General features: G+C 48.6%; 1 protein-coding gene across 1 annotated transcript in view; it reads left to right on the top strand.

Annotated features, from left to right (window-relative positions):
- Positions 1 to 25,329, top strand: part of csmd2 (CUB and Sushi multiple domains 2) — an 899,615-nt gene that overhangs the window by 424,387 nt on the left and 449,899 nt on the right. The window contains exons 13-14 of the mRNA XM_071373664.1: positions 4,080 to 4,262; positions 15,066 to 15,256. Coding sequence (XP_071229765.1) covers positions 4,080 to 4,262; positions 15,066 to 15,256 — 374 coding nt within the window. The remainder of the gene's footprint in view (positions 1 to 4,079; positions 4,263 to 15,065; positions 15,257 to 25,329) is intronic.

Below are 25,329 nucleotides of genomic sequence, written 5' to 3'. Positions count from 1 at the left end.
GCTACAACTAATAATATGAATAATATGAATAATATAAATATGAATACTAATAATCATATGAATAATATAAATATGAACACCAATAATAATATGAATAATATGAATATGAATAATAATACTAATAATATGAATAATAGGAATAATATAATTATGAATACTAATAATAATATGAATTATATGAATATGAATACTAATACTGATAATATGATTAATATGAATATTATAAATATGAATATGAATACTAATATGAATAATATGAATATGAATACTAATAATAATCTTAATAATATGAAAATGAATACTAATACTAATGATATGATTAAAACGAATCATATAAATATGAATATTAATGCTAATAATATGAATAATATGAATACTATGAATAATATGAATATGAATACTAAAAATACTATTAATAACATGAATGTGAATACTAATATTATGACTAATATGAATAATATAAATCATATAAATATGAATAATGATAACAGTACATTTGATTTTCTCAAGACACCCATAGTGACTTTACACAAGAAATCAGATGTCACGTTCCTGACCTGTTTTCTGTTAGTTTTGTATGTGTTAGTTGGTCAGGACGTGAGTTTGGGTGGGCAGTCTATGTTTTCTGTTTCTATGTTGGTGAATGGGTACCTGATATGGTTCTCAATTAGAGGCAGGTGGTGTTCATCTCCTCTGATTGAGAACCATATTAAGGTAGGTGGGGTCACATGGTTTGTTTGTGGGTGGTTGTCTCCTGTGTCTGTGTCTATGTTGCACCATACGGGACTGTTTCGTTCGTTCGTCATTTTGTGTAGTCATTTTCCTGTTCGTGAGTTCTTCGTGTTTCATGTAAGTTCGTCGTCCAGGTCTGTCTACTCCGTTTGTTGTTTTGTTAGTTTATAGTGAAGTTCGTGTTTTCGTCTTTTCTTTAAATAAATCATGTCAACTCAAGAAGCTGCATTTTGGTTCAATCCCTGCTCCTCCTCTTCGGATGAAGAGGAGGAGGAACGCCGTTACATCAGAAAGATAAAAATCCACAGAATCACATTAAAACCCTCCTGCTGTGTTCTGGTCGAATTGGAACGATTTACAAGTTTTCTCTCTGAAAAAGGTAGTTAATTTACTCTGATTGTCATCAGGTTCCATGACTTTGTCCACACAGGGCATCTGAACACACAACATACATCTGGATAATTTTCATTACATTTTGGGTGTTTTATTTAACTTTTGTACACCTGTGGAGTTCCCGGTCAAAAATGACCGGTCATTAGAAACAAATAGGTGAGACAACAATTAGTGTATAAAATTGAGTTCAGGCACATGCCCATTCATCAGATGGACACAGTTCCTCTCCCAGACCCCCACATGCATGTGTCTTTGAGCACACACACACACACACACACACACACACACACACACACACACACACACACACACACACACACACACACACACACACACACACACACACACACACACACACACACACACACACACACACACACACACACACCTCACTCCCCTTTTTGGCTTCCATGGCAACCCCCACGGGAACCTTTCCCCAATAGAATATTTCCCCCACGGGAACCACACCTGTTGGCATTCTCACAAACAATCGCAACATTGTTTCAATAATATTTTGAACTTTTCTCACAGCTCTGGTGTATATAAAGTTTTTTTTGAAGCCTTGCTCACAATTCATTCTGTGGCAGCACATTGACAAACGATATACTGTATGTGAGGCTCGTGGTCATATCTTTGATCATGACACTGGTGAGGAGGAGAGAGGCCTTGTTAAACTTTGACACAAACTCGTCTGTGATAAATAGCACAATATGTTTCATCTGAGTATTTGTTATAGTCAAAATAATCCATACATTATGCTTTTTTTACTCAATAACGAGTTGTATGAGCTTAGGTCAATGAGGCCTACAGGCCATAAATAACAAATAGAAGTTCAAAACTTGTAATGTTCAGAAGAACTTAAGTTGATAAAAAGATCTAACACAACATTAGGTGATAATATATGTATCATTATAGATTTATAATCAGCTGTAATGGGGCGGTCATTTTGGACCGGGAACACAGAACTAATTAACATGAAATGAACACAACAGGAGGGTTACAGTTACCTATATATGTGATGGACCTGATGAGTCCCTTAGGATGCTAATCTCCGTAGACTCTAAATATGTGTTAATAAAATGATGGTCATTAAGTCAGCCATGGATTTATCTCGCAGTTTCAGATCCCCTGGTGTGTTTTAAAAGCTCATTAGAGTCTACCCTCCTTCCTTGGATGGATGGATGGGCTTATTTGTCCCGTCTGCTTCCTGTTCCGATGTTCCGCTACAGATTCCTCACCGGGAGTTCTCCGGATTCCATCTGTAGCACCCCTGGAAAACCAGGAAGGGGAAGAGTGAGGGTTGCATAAATCATTGGATGATGAAAGGAATGAAGTCTGTGTGTGTGTGTGTGTGTGTGTGTGTGTGTGTGTGTGTGTGTGTGTGTGTGTGTGTGTGTGTGTGTGTGTGTGTGTGTGTGTGTGTGTGTGTGTGTGTGTGTGTGTGTGTGTAAAGACTAAAGAATGTGGGTCAGCGTGTGAAAGTGCACGTCAGCTCCTCGTCGCAGGCAGAGTGTTTTTCACACAGCGAAGGGAGGAGTGCACCTGCAGAGAGAGAGAGAGAGCGAGAGAGAGCGAGAGAGACACCGCGAGAGAGACACCGAGAGAGATGCAGAGGGAAAGGCAGATACAGAGAGAAGGAGAGAGAGTGTGTGTTCTATGTGGGTTCTGACTGGGTGGAAAAGACAACGGAGAAGGAAGAGGAAGGGAGAGAAAGAGATGGAGAGAGAGAGAGAGAGCCGCCTCTACACTCTAACCACTAGGCTACCTGCCGCCTCTACACTCTAACCACTAGTCTACCTGCCGCCTCTACACTCTAACCACTAGTCTACCTGCCGCCCCTACACTCTAACCACTAGGCTCCCTGCCGCCTCTACACTCTAACCACTAGTCTCCCTGCCGCCTCTACACTCTAACCACTAGGCTACCTGCCACCTCTACACTCTAACCACTAGTCTACCTGCCGCCTCTACACTCTAACCACTAGGCTCCCTGCCGCCTCTACACTCTAACCACTAGGCTCCCTGCCACCTCTACACTCTAACCACTAGGCTCCCTGCCGCCTCTACACTCTAACCACTAGGCTCCCTGCCGCCTCTACACTCTAACCACTAGGCTACTTGCCGCCCCTACACTCTAACCACTAGTCTCCCTGCCGCCTCTACACTCTAACCACTAGGCTTCCTGCCGCCTCTACACTCTAACCACTAGGCTCCCTGCCGCCTCTACACTCTAACCACTATGCTACCTGCCGCCTCTACACTCTAACCACTAGGCTCCCTGCCGCCTCTACACTCTAACCAGTAGGCTCCCTGCCGCCTCTACACTCTAACCACTAGGCTACCTGCCGCCTCTACACTCTAACCAGTAGGCTACCTGCCGCCTCTACACTCTAACCACTATGCTACCTGCCGCCTCTACACTCTAACCACTAGGCTACCTGCCGCCTCTACACTCTAACCACTAGGCTTCCTGCCGCCTCTACACTCTAACCACTAGGCTCCCTGCCGCCTCTACACTCTAACCACTAGGCTACTTGCCGCCCCTACACTCTAACCACTAGTCTACCTGCCACCTCTACACTCTAACCACTAGTCTACCTGCCACCTCTACACTCTAACCACTAGTCTCCCTGTCTTGTGTGAGAAAATGTTCAGTTTTATTTGCAAAAAAGACAACACAGAACCATTGATACCGTTGATTTTTGTCAAATATTTTGTGAGAAGCGTCATCTTTGACCTTTGACCTGATTTGGTGTTACTTAGTATTTCATCTGTCTATATGTGAAACACTTCTCCAGGCATAGCAAGATATTATAATCTGTTCTGTGTGTTTGCAAAATAAATTACAGTCTAGTCTAGGAAAATAGAGTTGAAATGTTGAAAGTTTACCTGGAAAGCCACCAGTGATTTTAGGCAACTATCTTACCTGTCAATCTGTGTGTCTCTTCCCTTCAGAGATTGACCAGGGCAGCTGTGGCGACCCAGGGATACCGGCCTACGGCAAGCGGGAGGGGACAGGTTTCCGCCACGGCGACAGGCTGCACTTTGAGTGTCTCCCTGCCTTTGAGTTGGTGGGGAAGAAGAACATCACCTGCCAGAAGAACAACCAGTGGTCAGCCAAGAAACCCAGCTGTGTCTGTAAGTAGTGATCTCTCTCCTATACAACACATAATCTTTGATAGCTCAGCTGTGTCTGTAAGCAGTGATCTGTCTCCTATACAACACATAATCTTTGATAGCTCAGCTGTGTCTGTAAGCAGTGATCTGTCTCCTATACAACACATAATCTTTGATAGCTCAGCTGTGTCTGTAAGCAGTGATCTGTCTCCTATACAACACATAATCTTTGATAGCTCAGCTGTGTCTGTAAGCAGTGATCTGTCTCCTATACGACACATAATCTTTGATAGCTCAGCTGTGTCTGTAAGCAGTGATCTGTCTCCTATACGACACATAATCTTTGATAGCTAAGCTGTGTCTGTAAGCAGTAAAATATGTCTCCTATACAACACATAATGTTTGCTAGCCCAGCTGTCTGTGAGTTATAAGTCTCCTTTGCTAACCTAACTCAACAGTTGACTTAGCGGTGGCATGCTTTTAGCATCACATATCCAACCCCAAATCCTTGCTATGCTCGCAACTTACTGCTATAGTAATGGCATGCTAATAATGTTTCTTTGCTGTTTGTCTGCAAGGTGATGCCTGTGATTAGATGCTACTGTTTAGAGATGCTGCTGTTTAGAGATGCTACTGTTTAGAGATGCTGCTGTTTAGAGATGCTGCTGTTTAGAGATGCTGCTGTTAGAGATGCTGCTGATTAGAGATGCTGCTGATTAGAGATGCCACTGTTTAGAGATGCCACTGTTTAGAGATGCTGTTGTTTAGAAATGCTGCTGTTAGAGATGCTGCTGATTAGAGATGCTGCTGATTAGAGATGCTGCTGATTAGAGATGCTGCTGTTTAGACATGCTGCTGTTTAGAGATGCTGTTGTTTAGAAATGCTGCTGTTTAGAGATGCTGCTGTTTAGATATGCTGTTGTTTAGAGATGCTGTTGTTTAGAGATGCTGCTGATTAGAGATGCTGTTGTTTAGAGATGCTTGAGATGCTGCTGTTTAGAGATGCTGCTGTTTAGAGATGCTGCTGATTAGAGATGCTGCTGTTTAGAGATGCTTGAGATGCTGCTGTTTAGAGATGCTGCTGTTTAGAGATGCTTGAGATGCTGCTGTTTAGAGATGCTGCTGTTTAGAGATGCTGCTGTTTAGAGATGCTGCTGTTTAGAGATGCTGCTGTTTAGAGATGCTGCTGTTTAGTGATGCTGCTGTTTAGAGATGCTGCTGTTTAGTGATGCTGCTGTTTAGTGATGCTGCTGTTTAGAGATGCTTGAGATGCTGCTGTTTAGAGATGCTGCTGTTTAGAGATGCTGCTGTTTAGTGATGCTGCTGTTTAGAGATGCTGCTGTTTAGTGATGCTGCTGTTTAGTGATGCTGCTGTTTAGAGATGCTGCTGTTTAGTGATGCTGCTGTTTAGAGATGCTGCTGTTTAGTGATGCTGCTGTTTAGAGATGCTGCTGTTTAGAGATGCTGCTGTTTAGAGATGCTGCTGTTAGAGATGCTGCTGTTTAGAGATTTTACTGTTTAGAGATGCTGCTGTTTTTGTCTTCCACATTATCTTATAATAATGGATCCCCTAACCCGTTATCTCTCTCTCTCGCGCTCTCTCTCCCTCTCCCTCTCCCTCTCTCTCCCTCTCCCTCTCTCTCCCTCTCCCTCTCTCTCCCTCTCCCTCTTTTCAATTCAAATGGCTTTATTTTCATGGCAAACATATGTTCTCTCTCTCTCTCTGTCTTCCACCCTTCTGTCTGTATTTTTTTGTTTTAATTAGTTAATAAGCCCTCATATTGTACCCACATCCACAGCCTCTGCTCAGTAAAGCAGGGGGATAATCTGGCCGCTTACACACAGTCACACTGTGGCACACACACACACACACACACACACACACACACACACACACACACACACACACACACACACACACACACACACACACACACACACACACACACACACACACACACACACACACACATATGTGCACATGCACAGTTAATCAATGTGCTGACTATAAGCTGTGTGTGTGTGTGTGTGTGTGTGTGTGTGTGTGTGTGTGTGTGTGTGCTACCATTGCCATCCTCATAAAGGTGAACCACACTGCCACCAAGATGATATTTGCTAACCTCATTCGTTAGTTTAGGAAGAACAATAGAACAATGAATAGTTCACCTCAGGTTCAGATTCAAGATAGTAAGAAAGAAAGAGATCTGTTCGGAGTCAGCCCTGTTCTTGTAGTGAACAGACAGGCAACCAGAGGTATCTCCCTTCACAGTGAAAAAGCAGAGTGTGGCAACCAGATGGAGGTATCTCCCTTCACAGTGAAACAGGCAGAGTCTGGCAACCAGATGGAGGTATCTCCCTTCACAGTGAAAAGGAAGAGTCTGGCAACCAGATGGAGGTATCTCACTTCACAGTGAAAAGGCAGAGTCTGGCAAACAGATGGAGGTATCTCCCTTCACAGTGAATCAGGCAGAGTCTGACAACCAGATGGAGGTATCTCCCTTCACAGTGAATCAGGCAGAGTCTGGCAACCAGATGGAGGTATCTCCCTTCACAGTGAAACAGACAGAGTCTGGCAACCAGATGGAGGTATCTCCCTTCACAGTGAAAAGGCAGAGTCTGGCAACCAGATGGAGATATCTCCCTTCACAGTGAAACAGGCAGAGTCTGGCAACCAGATGGAGGTATCTCTCTTCACAGTGAATCAGGCAGAGTCTGGCAACCAGATGGAGGTATTTCCTTCACAGTGACACAGACAGAGTCTGACAACCAGATGGATATATCTCCCTTCACAGTGAAAAGGCAGAGTCTGGCAACCAGATGGAGATATCTCCCTTCACAGTGAAACAGGCAGAGTCTGGCAACCAGATGGAGATATCTCCCTTCACAGTGAAAAGGCAGAGTCTGGCAACCAGATGGAGATATCTCCCTTCACAGTGAAACAGGCAGAGTCTGGCAACCAGATGGATATATCTCCCTTCACAGTGAATCAGGCAGAGGCTGGCAACCAGATGGAGATATCACCCTTCACATCGAAACAGGCAAAGTCTGGCAACCAGATGGATATATCTCCCTTCACAGTGAAAAGGCAGAGTCTGGCAACCAGGTGGAGAAATGTCACTTCACAGTGAAAAGGCAGAGTCTGGCAACCAGATGGAGGTATCTCCCTTCACAGTGAATCAGGCAGAGTCTGGCAACCAGATGGAGGTATCTCCCTTCACAGTGAATCAGGCAGAGTCTGGCAACCAGATGGAGATATCTCCCTTCACAGTGAAACAGAAAGAGTCTGGCATTCAGATGGAGATATCTCCCTTCACAGTGAAAAGGCAGACTCTGGCAACCAGATGGAGGTATCTCCCTTCACAGTGAAAAGGAAGAGTCTGGCAACCATATGGAGATATCTCCCTTCACAGTGAAAAGGCAGAGTCTGGCAACCAGATGGAGGTATCTCCCTTCACAGTGAAACAGGCAGAGTCTGGCAACCAGATGGAGGTATCTCCCTTCACAGTGAATCAGGCAGAGTCTGGCAACCAGATGGAGGTATCTCCCTTCACAGTGAAACAGGCAGAGTCTGGCAACCAGATGGAGATATCTCCCTTCACAGTGAAACAGGCAGAGTCTGGCAACCAGATGGAGGTATCTCCCTTCACAGTGAAAAGGCAGAGTCTGGCAACCAGATGGAGGTATCTCCCTTCACAGTGAAACAGACAGAGTCTGGCAACCAGATGGAGATAACTCCCTTCACAGTGAAACAGGCAGAGTCTGGCAACCAGATGGAGGTATCTCCCTTCACAGTGATTCAGGCAGAGTCTGGCAACCAGATGGAGATATCTCCCTTCACAGTGAAAAGACAGAGTCTGGCAACCAGATGGAGATATCTCCCTTCACAGTGAAACAGGCAGAGTCTGGCAACCAGATGGATATATCTCCCTTCACAGTGAATCAGGCAGAGGCTGGCAACCAGATGGAGATATCACCCTTCACATCGAAACAGGCAAAGTCTGGCAACCAGATGGATATATCTCCCTTCACAGTGAAAAGGCAGAGTCTGGCAACCAGATGGAGAAATGTCACTTCACAGTGAAAAGGCAGAGTCTGGCAACCAGATGGAGGTATCTCCCTTCACAGTGAATCAGGCAGAGTCTGGCAACCAGATGGAGGTATCTCCCTTCACAGTGAATCAGGCAGAGTCTGGCAACCAGATGGAGATATCTCCCTTCACAGTGAAACAGGCAGAGTCTGGCAACCAGATGGAGATATCTCCCTTCACAGTGAAACAGGCAGAGTCTGGCAACCAGATGGAGGTATCTCCCTTCACAGTGAAAAGGCAGAGTCTGGCAACCAGATGGAAGTATCTCACTTCACAGTGAAAAGGCAGAGTCTGGCAAACAGATGGAGGTATCTCCCTTCACAGTGAATCAGGCAGAGTCTGACAACGAGATGGAGGTATCTCCCTTCAAAGTGAATCATGCAGAGTCTGGCAACCAGATGGAGGTATCTCCCTTCACAGTGAAACAGGCAGAGTCTGGCAACCAGATGGAGATATCTCCCTTCACAGTGAAAAGGCAGAGTCTGGCAACCAGATGGATATATCTCCCTTCACAGTGAAACAGGCAGAGTCTGGCAACCAGATGGAGGTATCTGCCTTCACAGTGAAACAGACAGAGTCTGGCAACCAGATGGAGATAACTCCATTCACAGTGAAACAGACAGAGTCTGGCAACCAGATGGAGGTATCTCCCTTCACAGTGATTCAGGCAGAGTCTGGCAACCAGATGGAGATATCTCCCTTCACAGTGAAAAGACAGAGTCTGGCAACCAGATGGAAGTATCTCCCTTCCCAGTGAAAAGGCAGAGTCTGACAACCAGATGGAGGTATCCCCCTTCACAGTGAAACAGGCAGAGTCTGGCAACCAGATGGATATATCTCCCTTCACAGTGAATCAGGCAGTCTGGCAACCAGATGGAGGTATCTTCCTTCACAGTGAAACAGGCAGAGTCTGGCAACCAGATGGACGTATCTCCCTTCACAGTGAAAAGACAGAGTCTGGCAACCAGATGGAAGTATCTCCCTTCACAGTGAAAAGGCAGAGTCTGACAACCAGATGGAAGTATCCCCCTTCACAGTGAAACAGGCAGAGTCTGGCAACCAGATGGATATATCTCCCTTCACAGTGAAAAGGCAGAGTCTGGCAACCAGATGGAGGTATCTCCCTTCACAGTGAAACAGGCAGAGTCTGGCAACCAGATGGATATATCTCCCTTCACAGTGAAAAGGCAGAGTCTGGCAACCAGAGGTATCTCCCTTCACAGTGAAAAGGCAGAGTCTGGCAACCAGATGGAGGTATCTCCCTTCACAGTGAAAAGGAAGAGTCTGGCAACCAGATGGAGATATCTCCCTTCACAGTGAAACAGGCAGAGTCTGGCAACCAGATGGAGATATCTCCCTTCACAGTGAAACAGGCAGAGTCTGGCAACCAGATGGAGGTATCTGCCTTCACAGTGAAACAGACAGAGTCTGGCAACCAGATGGAGATAACTCCCTTCACAGTGAAACAGGCAGAGTCTGGCAACCAGATGGAGGTATCTCCCTTCACAGTGAAAAGACAGAGTCTGGCAACCAGATGGAAGTATCTCCCTTCCCAGTGAAAAGGCAGAGTCTGACAACCAGATGGAGATATCTCCCTTCACAGTGAAACAGGCAGAGTCTGGCAACCAGATGGATATATCTCCCTTCACAGTGAATCAGGCAGAGTCTGGCAACCAGATGGAGGTATCTCCCTTCACAGTGAAACAGGCAGAGTCTGGCAACCAGATGGAGATATCTCCCTTCACAGTGAAAAGGCAGAGTCTGGCAACCAGATGGAGATATCTCCCTTCACAGTGAAACAGGCAGAGTCTGGCAACCAGATGGATATATCTCCCTTCACAGTGAAAAGGCAGAGTCTGGCAACCAGATGGAGATATCTCCCTTCACAGTGAAACAGGCAGAGTCTGGCAACCAGATGGAGGTATCTCCCTTCACAGTGAAACAGGCAGAGTCTGGCAACCAGATGGATATATCTCCCTTCACAGTGAATCAGGCAGAGGCTGGCAACCAGATGGAGATATCACCCTTCACAGTGAAACAGGCAGAGTCTGGCAACCAGATGGATATATCTCCCTTCACAGTGAAACAGGCAGAGTCTGGCAACCAGATGGAGGTATCTCCCTTCACAGTGAAACAGGCAGAGTCTGGCAACCAGATGGAGGTATCTCCCTTCACAGTGATTCAGGCAGAGTCTGGCAACCAGATGGAGATATCTCCCTTCACAGTGAAAAGACAGAGTCTGGCAACCAGATGGAAGTATCTCCCTTCCCAGTGAAAAGGCAGAGTCTGGCAACCAGATGGAGGTATCTCCCTTCACAGTGAAACAGGCAGAGTCTGGCAACCAGATGGAGATATCTCCCTTCACAGTGAAACAGGCAGAGTCTGGCAACCAGATGGAGGTATCTCCCTTCACAGTGAAACAGGCAGAGTCTGGCAACCAGATGGAGGTATCTCCCTTCACAGTGAAAAGACAGAGTCTGGCAACCAGATGGAAGTATCTCCCTTCACAGTGAAAAGGCAGAGTCTGACGACCAGATGGAAGTATCCCCCTTCACAGTGAAACAGGCAGAGTCTGGCAACCAGATGGATATATCTCCCTTCACAGTGAAAAGGCAGAGTCTGGCAACCAGATGGAGATATCTCCCTTCACAGTGAAACAGGCAGAGTCTGGCAACCAGATGGAGATATCTCCCTTCACAGTGAAACAGGCAGAGTCTGGCAACCAGATGGAGGTATCTCCCTTCACAGTGAAACAGGCAGAGTCTGGCAACCAGATGGAGATATCTCCCTTCACAGTGAAACAGGCAGAGTCTGGCAACCAGATGGAGGTATCTGCCTTCACAGTGAAACAGACAGAGTCTGGCAACCAGATGGAGATATCTCCCTTCACAGTGAAACAGGCAGAGTCTGGCAACCAGATGGAGGTATCTCCCTTCACAGTGAAAAGGCAGAGTCTGGCAACCAGATGGAAGTATCTCCCTTCACAGTGAAACAGGCAGAGTCTGGCAACCAGATGGATATATCTCCCTTCACAGTGAAAAGGCAGAGTCTGGCAACCAGATGGAGATATCTCCCTTCACAGTGAAACAGGCAGAGTCTGGCAACCAGATGGAGATATCTCCCTTCACAGTGAAAAGGCAGAGTCTGGCAACCAGATGGAGATATCTCCCTTCACAGTGAAACAGGCAGAGTCTGGCAACCAGATGGAGATATCTCCCTTCACAGTGAAACAGGCAAAGTCTGGCAACCAGATGGAGATATCTCCCTTCACAGTGAAACAGGCAGAGTCTGGCAACCAGATGGAGGTATCTCCCTTCACAGTGAAACAGGCAGAGTCTGGCAACCAGATGGATATATCTCCCTTCACAGTGAATCAGGCAGAGGCTGGCAACCAGATGGAGATATCACCCTTCACAGTGAAACAGGCAAAGTCTGGCAACCAGATGGAGATATCTCCCTTCACAGTGAAACATGCAGAGTCTGGCAACCAGATGGAGGTATCTCCCTTCACAGTGAAACAGGCAGAGTCTGGCAACCAGATGGAGATATCTCCCTTCACAGTGAAACAGGCAGAGTCTGGCAACCAGATGGATATATCTCCCTTCACAGTGAATCAGGCAGAGGCTGGCAACCAGATGGAGATATCACCCTTCACAGTGAAACAGGCAGAGTCTGGCAACCAGATGGAGATATCTCCCTTCACAGTGAAACAGGCAAAGTCTGGCAACCAGATGGAGATATCTCCCTTCACAGTGAAACAGGCAGAGTCTGGCAACCAGATGGAGATATCTCCCTTCACAGTGAAACAGGCAGAGTCTGGCAACCAGATGGAGGTATCTCCCTTCACAGTGAAACAGGCAGAGTCTGGCAACCAGATGGAGATATCTCCCTTCACAGTGAAACAGGCAGAGTCTGGCAACCAGATGGAGATATCTCCCTTCACAGTGAAACAGGCAGAGTCTGGCAACCAGATGGAGGTATCTGCCTTCACAGTGAAACAGACAGAGTCTGGCAACCAGATGGAGATAACTCCATTCACAGTGAAACAGACAGAGTCTGGCAACCAGATGGAGGTATCTGCCTTCACAGTGAAACAGACAGAGTCTGGCAACCAGATGGAAGTATCTCCCTTCACAGTGAAAAGGCAGAGTCTGACGACCAGATGGAAGTATCCCCCTTCACAGTGAAACAGGCAGAGTCTGGCAACCAGATGGATATATCTCCCTTCACAGTGAAAAGGCAGAGTCTAGCAACCAGATGGAGATATCTCCCTTCACAGTGAAACAGGCAAAGTCTGGCAACCAGATGGAGATATCTCACTTCACAGTGAAACAGGCAGAGTCTGGCAACCAGATGGAGATATCTCCCTTCACAGTGAAACAGGCAGAGTCTGGCAACCAGATGGAGATATCTCCCTTCACAGTGAAACAGGCAAAGTCTGGCAACCAGATGGAGATATCTCACTTCACAGTGAAACAGGCAGAGTCTGGCAACCAGATGGAGGTATCTCCCTTCACAGTGAAACAGGCAGAGTCTGGCAACCAGATGGATATATCTCCCTTCACAGTGAATCAGGCAGAGGCTGGCAACCAGATGGAGATATCACCCTTCACAGTGAAACAGGCAGAGTCTGGTAACCAGATGGATATATATCCCTTCACAGTGAAAAGGCAGAGTCTGGCAACCAGATGGAGATATCTCCCTTCACAGTGAAACAGGCAAAGTCTGGCAACCAGATGGAGATATCTCCCTTCACAGTGAAACAGGCAGAGTCTGGCAACCAGATGGATATATCCCCCTTCACAGTGAATCAGGCAGAGGTTGGCAACCAGATGGAGATATCACCCTTCACAGTGAAACAGGCAAAGTCTGGCAACCAGATGGAGATATCTCCCTTCACAGTGAAACAGTCAAAGTCTGGCAACCAGATGGAGGTATCTCCCTTCACAGTGAAACAGACAGAGTCTGGCAACCAGATGGAGATATCTCCCTTCACAGTGAAACAGCCAGAGTCTGGCAACCAGATGGAGGTATCTCCCTTCACAGTGAAACAGCAAGAGTCTGGCAACCCTCTCCTTACTGGACTAATTTAGTTTAGTTTATCTAATCTTTTTTTTTTTAAATAAATGTTTATCCTAAATCTATTTTTTTGCAGAAGCACTGCAGATGAGTGTGAACATGTCTCTTTCGTTACAGTTTACAGATGGAATCATGGGTTTTAGAGGAGCTGTACTGGAGTTAATACAATCATATTAACGTCAACGTCTATTTAAAGATGCAAAACAATCCCTCAGCCATTTCCTGGTGGCAATTATTTTTGAATAGTTAACGTAAGATCAGTTCATGTGACAAAACAAGCAAGTATAGTGTGGAGAATCATTGAACCGTAAGCAAAAAATATTGTATTTTCAGGGGTAGGAAGCTGGTGTACAAACGCGAATGCAAAAATAAATTAAACTTAAGAACGGGAAACATAGAAATAGAGCATATAGAACAGCTCTGCCGCTTCTTGGACTTCCTGTCAAGTCATATCTATAACTGTTTGGGGGTGACTTTATTGCAGCTTTAAAGCGCAATTTAAAAAAAAATGATTACTTGATTATCTCTAACTCTTTCTTCCCACCCCTCCCCCCCCGTCCTAACACCCATTAACATAGTCACTTAATAACTCTCCCTATTATGTACATATTACCTCAACTAACCGGTTCCCCCCTGCACATTAACTCTGTACCGGTACAGCCCTGTATATAGTCTCGCCATTGTTATTTTACTGCTGCTCATTAATTACTTGTTACCTTCATTTTATATTCTTTTCCGTATTTTTTTTAACTGCATTGTTTTTTAGGGGCTCGTAAGTTAGCATTACACTGTAAGGTATTGTATACCTGTTGTATACGGCACATGTGACTAATACAATTTGATTTGATTTGATCTAACTCTCTTTTTCTTTTACCCCCCTATCCCCCCTCTCCGCTCCCTCCCCCATCCCCCCTCTCCGCTCCCTCCCCGATCCCCCCTCTCCGCTCCCTCCCCCATCCCCCCTCTCCGCTCCCTCCCCGATCCCCCCTCTCCGCTCCCTCCCCGATCCCCTCTCTCCCCGATCCCCCCTCTCTGCTCCCTCCCCGATCCCTCCTCTCCGCTCCCTCCCCGATCCCCCCTCTCCGCTCCCTCCCCGATCCCCTCTCTCCCCGATCCCCCCTCTCCGCTCCCTCCCCCATCCCCCCTCTCCGCTCCCTCCCCGATCCCCCCTCTCCGCTCCCTCCCCAATCCCCTCTCTCCCCGATCCCCCCTCTCCGCTCCCTCCCCCATCCCCCCTCTCCGCTCCCTCCCCGATCCCCCCTCTCCGCTCCCTCCCCCATCCCCCCTCTCCGCTCCCTCCCCGATCCCCCCTCTCCCTTCCTCCCCCATCCCCCCTCTCCGCTCCCTCCCCTATCCCCCCTCTCCGCTCCCTCCCCCATCCCCCCTCTCCGCTCCCTCCCCGATCCCCGCTCTCCGCTCCCTCCCCGATCCCCCTCTCCCCCCTATCCCCCCCCCGATCCCCGCTCTCCGCTCCCTCCCCGATCCCCCCCTCCCCCCTATCCCCCCCCCGATCCCCGCTCTCCGCTCCCTCCCCGATCCCCGCTCTCCACTCCCTCCCCGATCCCCCCTCTCCGCTAACCCCCCCGATCCTCCCCCCTCTCCGCTCCCTCCCCGCTCCCTCCCCGCTCCCCCCCGATCCCCGCTCTCCCTACCTCCAGTCTCATGCTTCTTCAACTTCACCACCCCGTCTGGGGTGCTGCTGTCCCCTAACTACCCCCAGGAATATGGAAACAATATGCACTGTGTGTGGCTCATCATCACCAAGCCAGAGAGTCGGATCAACATGGCCTTCAATGACCTCAGCATGGAGAAACAGTTTGACTTCCTCAGCGTCAAAGACGGTGGCAAGGTATGGTTATGTTTCCATCGATCGATCAGTCAATTAATCATTCGGAGCAGCAGGGAGCCTAGTGGTTAGAGCGTTGGACTAGTAACCAGCAGGTAGCCTAGTGGTTAGAGCGTTGGACTAGTAACCAGCAGGGAGCCTAGTGGTTAGAGTGTTGGACTAGTAACCAGCAGGTAGCCTAGTGGTTAGAGCGTTGGACTAGTAACCAGCAGGTAGCCTAGTGGTTAGAGCGTTGGACTAGTAACCAGCAGGGAGCCTAGTGGTTAGAGTGTTGGACTAGTAACCAGCAGGTAGCCTAGTGGTTAGAGCGTTGGACTAGTAACCAGCAGGTAGCCTAGTGGTTAGAGCGTTGGACTAGTAACCAGCAGGGAGCCTAGTGGTTAGAGTGTTGGACTAGTAACCAGCAGGTAGCCAAGTGGTTAGAGCGTTGGACTAGTAACCAGCAGGTAGCCTAGTGGTTAGAGCGTTGGACTAGTAACCAGCAGGGAGCCTAGTGGTTAGAGCGTTGGACTAGTAACCAGCAGGGAGCCTAGTGGTTAGAGTATTGGACTAGTAACCAGCAGGTAGCCTAGTGGTTAGAGTGTTGGACTAGTAACCAGCAGGTAGCCTAGTGGTTAGAGCGTTGGACTAGTAACCAGCAGGTAGCCTAGTGGTTAGAGTGTTGGACTAGTAACCAGCAGGTAGCCTAGTGGTTAGAGCGTTGGACTAGTAACCAGCAGGGAGCCTAGTGGTTAGAGCGTTGGACTAGTAACCAGCAGGGAGCCTAGTGGTTAGAGCGTTGGACTAGTAACCAGCAGGTAGCCTAGTGGTTAGAGCGTTGGGCCAGTAACCAGCAGGTAGACTAGTGGTTAGAGCGTTGGACTAGTAACCAGCAGGTAGCCTAGTGGTTAGAGCGTTGGACTAGTAACCAGCAGGTAGCCTAGTGGTTAGAGCGTTGGACTAGTAACCAGCAGGGAGCCTAGTGGTTAGAGCGTTGGACTAGTAACCAGCAGGTAGCCTAGTGGTTAGAGCGTTGGACTAGTAACCAGCAGGTAGCCTAGTGGTTAGAGCGTTGGACTAGTAACCAGCAGGTAGCATAGTGGTTAGAGCGTTGGACTAGTAACCAGCAGGTAGCCTAGTGGTTAGAGCGTTGGACTAGTAACCAGCAGGTAGCCTAGTGGTTAGAGTGTTGGACTAGTAACCAGCAGGTAGCCTAGTGGTTAGAGCGTTGGACTAGTAACCAGCAGGTAGCCTAGTGGTTAGAGCGTTGGACTAGTAACCAGCAGGTAGCCTAGTGGTGAGAGCGTTGGACTAGTAACCAGCAGGTAGCCTAGTGGTTAGAGCGTTGGACTAGTAACCAGCAGGTAGCCTAGTGGTTAGAGCGTTGGACTAGTAACCAGCAGGTAGCCTAGTGGTTAGAGCGTTGGACTAGTAACAAACAGGTAGCCTAGTGGTTAGAGCGTTGGGCCAGTAACCAGCAGGTAGACTAGTGGTTAGAGCGTTGGACTAGTAACCAGCAGGTAGCCTAGTGGTTAGAGCGTTGGACTAGTAACAAGCAGGTAGCCTAGTGGTTAGAGCGTTGGACTAGTAACCAGCAGGGAGCCTAGTGGTTAGAGCGTTGGACTAGTAACCAGCAGGTAGCCTAGTGGTGAGAGCGTTGGACTAGTAACCAGCAGGTAGCCTAGTGGTTAGAGCGTTGGACTAGTAACCAGCAGGTAGCCTAGTGGTTAGAGCGTTGGACTAGTAACCAGCAGGTAGCCTAGTGGTTAGAGCGTTGGACTGGTAACCAGCAGGTAGCCTAGTGGTTAGAGCGTTGGACTAGTAACCAGCAGGTAGCCTAGTGGTTAGAGCGTTGGACTAGTAACCAGCAGGTAGCCTAGTGGTTAGAGCGTTGGACTAGTAACCAGCAGGTAGCCTAGTGGTGAGAGCGTTGGACTAGTAACCAGCAGGTAGCCTAGTGGTTAGAGCGTTGGACTAGTAACCAGCAGGTAGCCTAGTGGTTAGAGCGTTGGACTAGTAACCAGCAGGTAGCCTAGTGGTTAGAGCGTTGGACTAGTAACCAGCAGGTAGCCTAGTGGTTAGAGCGTTGGACTAGTAACCAGCAGGGAGCCTAGTGGTTAGAGCGTTGGACTAGTAACCAGCAGGTAGCCTAGTGGTTAGAGCGTTGGACCAGTAACCAGCAGGTAGCCTAGTGGTTAGAGCGTTGGACTAGTAACCAGCAGGTAGCCTAGGTGGTTAGAGCGTTGGACTAGTAACCAGCAGGTAACCTAGTGGTTAGAGCGTTGGGCCAGTAACCAGCAGGTAGCCTAGTGGTTAGAGCGTTGGACTAGTAACCAGCAGGTAGCCTAGTGGTTAGAGCGTTGGACTAGTAACCAGCAGGTAGCCTAGTGGTGAGAGCGTTGGACTAGTAACCAGCAGGTAGCCTAGTGGTTAGAGCGTTGGACTAGTAACCAGCAGGTAGCCTAGTGGTTAGAGCGTTGGACTAGTAACCAGCAGGTAGCCTAGTGGTTAGAGTGTTGGACTAGTAACCAGCAGGTAGCCTAGTGGTTAGAGCGTTGGACTAGTAACCAGCAGGTAACCTAGTGGTTAGAGTGTTGGACTAGTAACCAGCAGGTAGCCTAGTGGTTAGAGTGTTGGACTAGTAACCAGCAGGTAGCCTAGTGGTTAGAGTGTTGGACTAGTAACCAGCAGGTAGCCTAGTGGTTAGAGTGTTGGACTAGTAACCAGCATGTAGCCTAGTGGTTAGAGTGTTGGACTAGTAACCAGCAGGTAGCCTCGTGGTTAGAGTGTTGGACTAGTAACCGGCAGGTAGCCTAGTGGTTAGAGCGTTGGACTAGTAACCAGTTGGTAGCCTAGTGGTTAGAGCGTTGGACAAGTAACCGGCAGGTAGCCTAGTGGTTAGAGCGTTGGACTAGTAACCAGCAGGTAGCCTAGTGGTTAGAGCGTTGGACTAGTAACCAGCAGGTAGCCTAGTGGTTAGAGCGTTGGACTAGTAACCAGCAGGTAGCCTAGTGGTTAGAGCGTTGGACTAGTAACCAGCAGGGAGCCTAGTGGTTAGAGCGTTGGACTAGTAACCAGCAGGTAGCCTAGTGGTTAGAGCGTTGGACTAGTAACCAGCAGGGAGCCTAGTGGTTAGAGTGGAGGGGAGGCAGGTAGCCTAGTGGTTAGAGCGTTGGACTAGTAACCAGCAGGTAGCCTAGTGGTTAGAGTGTTGGACTAGTAACCAACAGGTAGCCTAGTGGTTAGAGCGTTGGACTAGTAACCGGCAGGTAGCCTAGTGGTTAGAGCGTTGGACTAGTAACCAGCAGGTAGCCTAGTGGTTAGAGCGTTGGACTAGTAACCAGCAGGTAGCCTAGTGGTTAGAGGTTTGGACTAGTAACCAGCGGGTAGTCTAGTGGTTAGAGTGGAGGGGAGGCAGGTAGCCTAGTGGTTAGAGTGTTGGGCTAGTAACCAGCAGGTAGCCTCGTGGTTAGAGTGTTGGACTAGTAACCAGCAGGTAGCCTAGTGGTTAGAGCGTTGGACTAGTAACCGGCAGGTAGCCTAGTGGTTAGAGCGTTGGACTAGTAACCAGCAGGTAGCCTAGTGGTTAGAGTGTTGGACTAGTAACCAGCAGGTAGCATAGTGGTTAGAGTGTTGGACTAGTAACCAGCAGGTAGCCTAGTGGTTAGAGTGTTGGACTAGTAACCAGCAGGTAGCCTAGTGGTTAGAGTGTTGGACTAGTAACCAGCATGTAGCCTAGTGGTTAGAGTGTTGGACTAGTAACCAGCAGGTAGCCTCGTGGTTAGAGTGTTGGACTAGTAAAAGGCAGGTAGCCTAGTGGTTAGAGCGTTGGACTAGTAACCAGCAGGTAGCCTAGTGGTTAGAGCGTTGGACTAGTAACCGGCAGGTAGCCTAGTGGTTAGAGCGTTGGACTAGTAACCAGCAGGTAGCCTAGTGGTTAGAGCGTTGGACTAGTAATCAGCAGGTAGCCTAGTGGTTAGAGCGTTGGACTAGTAACCAGCAGGTAGCCTAGTGGTTAGAGCGTTGGACTAGTAACCAGCAGGTAGCCTAGTGGTTAGAGCGTTGGACTAGTAACCAGCAGGGAGCCTAGTGGTTAGAGCGTTGGACTAGTAACCAGCAGGGAGCCTAGTGGTTAGAGCGTTGGGCCAGTAACCAGCAGGTAGCCTAGTGGTTAGAGCGTTGGACTAGTAACCAGCAGGGAGCCTAGTGGTTAGAGCGTTGGACTAGTAACTAGCAGGTAGCCTAGTGGTTAGAGCGTTGGACTAGTAACCGGCAGGTAGCCTAGTGGTTAGAGCGTTGGACTAGTAACCAGCAGGGAGCCTAGTGGTTAGAGTGGAGGGGAGGCAGGTAGCCTAGTGGTTAGAGCGTTGGACTAGTAACCAGCAGGTAGCCTAGTGGTTAGAGCATTGGACTAGTAACCAACAGGTAGCCTAGTGGTTAGAGCGTTGGACTAGTAACCGGCAGGTAGCCTAGTGGTTAGAGCGTTGGACTAGTAACCAGCAGGTAGCCTAATGGTTAGAGCGTTGGACTAGTAACCAGCAGGTAGCCTAGTGGTTAGAGGTTTGGACTAGTAACCAGCAGGTAGTCTCGTGGTTAGAGTGGAGGGGAGGCAGGTAGCCTAGTGGTTAGAGTGTTGGGCTAGTAACCAGCAGGTAGCCTCGTGGTTAGAGTGTTGGACTAGTAACCAGCAGGTAGCCTAGTGGTTAGAGTGTTGGACTAGTAACCAGCAGGTAGCCTAGTGGTTAGAGCGTTGGACTAGTAACCGGCAGGTAGCCTAGTGGTTAGAGCGTTGGACTAGTAACCAGCAGGTAGCCTAGTGGTTAGAGTGTTGGGCCAGTAACCAGCAGGTAGCCTAGTGGTTAGAGCGTTGGACTAGTAACCAGCAGGTAGCCTAGTGGTTAGAGTGGAGGGGAGGCAGGTAGCCTAGTGGTTAGAGCATTGGACTAGTAACCAGCAGGTAGACTAGTGGTTAGAGCGTTGGACTAGTAACCAGCAGGTAGACTAGTGGTTAGAGTGTTGGACTAGTAACCAGCAGGTAGACTAGTGGTTAGAGTGTTGGGCCAGTAACCGGCAGGTAGCCTAGTGGTTAGAGCGTTGGACTAGTAACCAGCAGGTAGCCTAGTGGTTAGAGCATTGGACTAGTAACCAGCAGGTAGCCTAGTGGTTAGAGTGTTGGACTAGTAACCAGCAGGTAGCCTAGTGGTTAGAGCGTTGGACTAGTAACCAGCAGGTAGACTAGTGGTTAGAGTGTTGGAACAGTAATCAGCAGGTAGCCTAGTGGTTAGAGCGTTGGACTAGTAACCAGCAGGTAGCCTAGTGGTTAGAGCGTTGGACTAGTAACCAGCAGGTATCCTAGTGGTTAGAGCGTTGGACTAGTAACCAGCAGGTAGCCTAGTGGTTAGAGCGTTGGACTAGTAACCAGCAGGTAGCCTAGTGGTTAGAGTGTTGGACTAGTAACCATCAGGTAGTCTAGTGGTTAGAGCGTTGGGCCAGTAACCAGCAGGTAGCCTAGTGGTTAGAGTGTTGGACTAGTAACCAGCAGGTAGCCTAGTGGTTAGAGCATTGGACTAGTAACCAGTAGGTAGCCTAGTGGTTAGAGCCTTGGACTAGTAACCAGCAGGTAGCCTAGTGGTTAGAGTGTTGGGCCAGTAACCAGCAGGTAGTCTAGTGGTTAGAGCGTTGGACTAGTAACCAGCAGGTAGCCTAGTGGTTAGAGCGTTGGACTAGTAACCAGCAGGTAGACTAGTGGTTAGAGCGTTGGACTAGTAACCAGCAGGTAGCCTAGTGGTTAGAGCGTTGGGACAGTAACCAGCAGGTAGCCTAGTGGTTAGAGCGTTGGAATAGTAACCAGCAGGTAGCCTAGTGGTTAGAGCGTTGGACTAGTAACCAGCAGGTAGCCTAGTGGTTAGAGCGTTGGACTAGTAACCAGCATGTAGCCTAGTGGTTAGAGCGTTGGACTAGTAACCAGCAGGTAGCCTAGTGGTTAGAGCGTTGGACTAGTAACCAGCAGGTAGCCTAGTGGTTAGAGCGTTGGACTAGTAACCAGCAGGTAGCCTAGTGGTTAGAGCGTTGGACTAGTAACCAACAGGTAGCCTAGTGGTTAGAGCGTTGGACTAGTAACCGGCAGGTAGCCTAGTGGTTAGAGCGTTGGACTAGTAACCAGCAGGTAGCCTAGTGGTTAGAGCGTTGGACTAGTAACCAGCAGGTAGCCTAGTGGTTAGAGGTTTGGACTAGTAACCAGCAGGTAGTCTCGTGGTTAGAGTGGAGGGGAGGCAGGTAGCCTAGTGGTTAGAGTGTTGGGCTAGTAACCAGCAGGTAGCCTCGTGGTTAGAGTGTTGGACTAGTAACCAGCAGGTAGCCTAGTGGTTAGAGTGTTGGACTAGTAACCAGCAGGTAGCCTAGTGGTTAGAGCGTTGGACTAGTAACCGGCAGGTAGCCTAGTGGTTAGAGCGTTGGACTAGTAACCAGCAGGTAGCCTAGTGGTTAGAGTGTTGGGCCAGTAACCAGCAGGTAGCCTAGTGGTTAGAGCGTTGGACTAGTAACCAGCAGGTAGCCTAGTGGTTAGAGTGGAGGGGAGGCAGGTAGCCTAGTGGTTAGAGCATTGGACTAGTAACCAGCAGGTAGACTAGTGGTTAGAGCGTTGGACTAGTAACCAGCAGGTAGACTAGTGGTTAGAGTGTTGGACTAGTAACCAGCAGGTAGACTAGTGGTTAGAGTGTTGGGCCAGTAACCAGCAGGTAGCCTAGTGGTTAGAGCGCTGGACTAGTAACCAGCAGGTAGCCTAGTGGTTAGAGCATTGGACTAGTAACCAGCAGGTAGCCTAGTGGTTAGAGTGTTGGACTAGTAACCAGCAGGTAGCCTAGTGGTTAGAGCGTTGGACTAGTAACCAGCAGGTAGACTAGTGGTTAGAGTGTTGGAACAGTAATCAGCAGGTAGCCTAGTGGTTAGAGCGTTGGACTAGTAACCAGCAGGTAGCCTAGTGGTTAGAGTGTTGGACTAGTAACCATCAGGTAGTCTAGTGGTTAGAGCGTTGGGCCAGTAACCAGCAGGTAGACTAGTGGTTAGAGTGTTGGACTAGTAACCAGCAGGTAGCCTAGTGGTTAGAGCATTGGACTAGTAACCAGTAGGTAGCCTAGTGGTTAGAGCCTTGGACTAGTAACCAGCAGGTAGCCTAGTGGTTAGAGTGTTGGGCCAGTAACCAGCAGGTAGCCTAGTGGTTAGAGCGTTGGACTAGTAACCAGCAGGTAGCCTAGTGGTTAGAGCGTTGGACTAGTAACCAGCAGGTAGACTAGTGGTTAGAGCGTTGGACTAGTAACCAGCAGGTAGCCTAGTGGTTAGAGCGTTGGGACAGTAACCAGCAGGTAGCCTAGTGGTTAGAGCGTTGGAATAGTAACCAGCAGGTAGCCTAGTGGTTAGAGCGTTGGACTAGTAACCAGCAGGGAGCCTAGTGGTTAGAGTGGAGGGGAGGCAGGTAGCCTAGTGGTTAGAGCGTTGGACTAGTAACCAGCAGGTAGCCTAGTGGTTAGAGCATTGGACTAGTAACCAACAGGTAGCCTAGTGGTTAGAGCGTTGGACTAGTAACCGGCAGGTAGCCTAGTGGTTAGAGCGTTGGACTAGTAACCAGCAGGTAGCCTAGTGGTTAGAGCGTTGGACTAGTAACCAGCAGGTAGCCTAGTGGTTAGAGGTTTGGACTAGTAACCAGCAGGTAGTCTCGTGGTTAGAGTGGAGGGGAGGCAGGTAGCCTAGTGGTTAGAGTGTTGGGCTAGTAACCAGCAGGTAGCCTCGTGGTTAGAGTGTTGGACTAGTAACCAGCAGGTAGCCTAGTGGTTAGAGTGTTGGACTAGTAACCAGCAGGTAGCCTAGTGGTTAGAGCGTTGGACTAGTAACCGGCAGGTAGCCTAGTGGTTAGAGCGTTGGACTAGTAACCAGCAGGTAGCCTAGTGGTTAGAGTGTTGGGCCAGTAACCAGCAGGTAGCCTAGTGGTTAGAGCGTTGGACTAGTAACCAGCAGGTAGCCTAGTGGTTAGAGTGGAGGGGAGGCAGGTAGCCTAGTGGTTAGAGCATTGGACTAGTAACCAGCAGGTAGACTAGTGGTTAGAGCGTTGGACTAGTAACCAGCAGGTAGACTAGTGGTTAGAGTGTTGGACTAGTAACCAGCAGGTAGACTAGTGGTTAGAGTGTTGGGCCAGTAACCAGCAGGTAGCCTAGTGGTTAGAGTGTTGGACTAGTAACCAGCAGGTAGCCTAGTGGTTAGAGCATTGGACTAGTAACCAGCAGGTAGCCTAGTGGTTAGAGTGTTGGACTAGTAACCAGCAGGTAGCCTAGTGGTTAGAGCGTTGGACTAGTAACCAGCAGGTAGACTAGTGGTTAGAGTGTTGGAACAGTAACCAGCAGGTAGCCTAGTGGTTAGAGCGTTGGACTAGTAACCAGCAGGTAGCCTAGTGGTTAGAGTGTTGGACTAGTAACCATCAGGTAGTCTAGTGGTTAGAGCGTTGGGCCAGTAACCAGCAGGTAGACTAGTGGTTAGAGTGTTGGACTAGTAACCAGCAGGTAGCCTAGTGGTTAGAGCATTGGACTAGTAACCAGTAGGTAGCCTAGTGGTTAGAGCCTTGGACTAGTAACCAGCAGGTAGCCTAGTGGTTAGAGTGTTGGGCCAGTAACCAGCAGGTAGCCTAGTGGTTAGAGCGTTGGACTAGTAACCAGCAGGTAGCCTAGTGGTTAGAGCGTTGGACTAGTAACCAGCAGGTAGACTAGTGGTTAGAGCGTTGGACTAGTAACCAGCAGGTAGCCTAGTGGTTAGAGCGTTGGGACAGTAACCAGCAGGTAGCCTAGTGGTTAGAGCGTTGGAATAGTAACCAGCAGGTAGCCTAGTGGTTAGAGCGTTGGACTAGTAACCAGCAGGTAGCCTAGTGGTTAGAGCGTTGGACTAGTAACCAACATGTAGCCTAGTGGTTAGAGCGTTGGACTAGTAACCAGCAGGTAGCCTAGTGGTTAGAGCGTTGGACTAGTAACCAGCAGGTAGCCTAGTGGTTAGAGCGTTGGACTAGTAACCAGCAGGTAGCCTAGTGGTTAGAGCGTTGGACTAGTAACCAGCAGGTACCCTAGTGGTTAGAGCATTGGACTAGTAACCAGCAGGTAGCCTAGTGGTTAGAGCATTGGACTAGTAACCAGTAGGTAGCCTAGTGGTTAGAGCCTTGGACTAGTAACCAGCAGGTAGCCTAGTGGTTAGAGTGTTGGGCCAGTAACCAGCAGGTAGCCTAGTGGTTAGAGCGTTGGACTAGTAACCAGCAGGTAGCCTAGTGGTTAGAGCGTTGGACTAGTAACCAGCAGGTAGACTAGTGGTTAGAGCGTTGGACTAGTAACCAGCAGGTAGCCTAGTGGTTAGAGCGTTGGGACAGTAACCAGCAGGTAGCCTAGTGGTTAGAGCGTTGGAATAGTAACCAGCAGGTAGCCTAGTGGTTAGAGCGTTGGACTAGTAACCAGCAGGTAGCCTAGTGGTTAGAGCGTTGGACTAGTAACCAACATGTAGCCTAGTGGTTAGAGCGTTGGACTAGTAACCAGCAGGTAGCCTAGTGGTTAGAGCGTTGGACTAGTAACCAGCAGGTAGCCTAGTGGTTAGAGCGTTGGACTAGTAACCAGCAGGTAGCCTAGTGGTTAGAGCGTTGGACTAGTAACCAGCAGGTACCCTAGTGGTTAGAGCATTGGACTAGTAACCAGCAGGTAGCCTAGTGGTTAGAGCATTGGACTAGTAACCAGCAGGTAGCCTAGTGGTTAGAGCGTTGGACTAGTAACCAGCATGTAGCCTAGTGGTTAGAGCGTTGGACTAGTAACCAGCAGGTATCCTAGTGGTTAGAGCGTTGGACTAGTAACCAGCAGGTAGCCTAGTGGTTAGAGCGTTGGACTAGTAACCAGCAGGTAGCCTAGTGGTTAGAGCGTTGGACTAGTAACCAGCAGGTAGCCTAGTGGTTAGAGCATTGGACTAGTAACCAGCAGGTAGCCTAGTGGTTAGAGCGTTGGACTAGTAACCAGCATGTAGCCTAGTGGTTAGAGTGTTGGACTAGTAACCAGCAGGTAGCCTAGTGGTTAGAGCGTTGGACT

This window comes from Salvelinus alpinus, chromosome 29, assembly GCF_045679555.1.
Source record: "Salvelinus alpinus chromosome 29, SLU_Salpinus.1, whole genome shotgun sequence".
Taxonomy (NCBI): domain Eukaryota; kingdom Metazoa; phylum Chordata; class Actinopteri; order Salmoniformes; family Salmonidae; genus Salvelinus; species Salvelinus alpinus.
The sequence above is the reverse complement of the archived record's forward strand: the minus strand, read 5'-3'. Positions and strand labels throughout refer to the sequence as shown.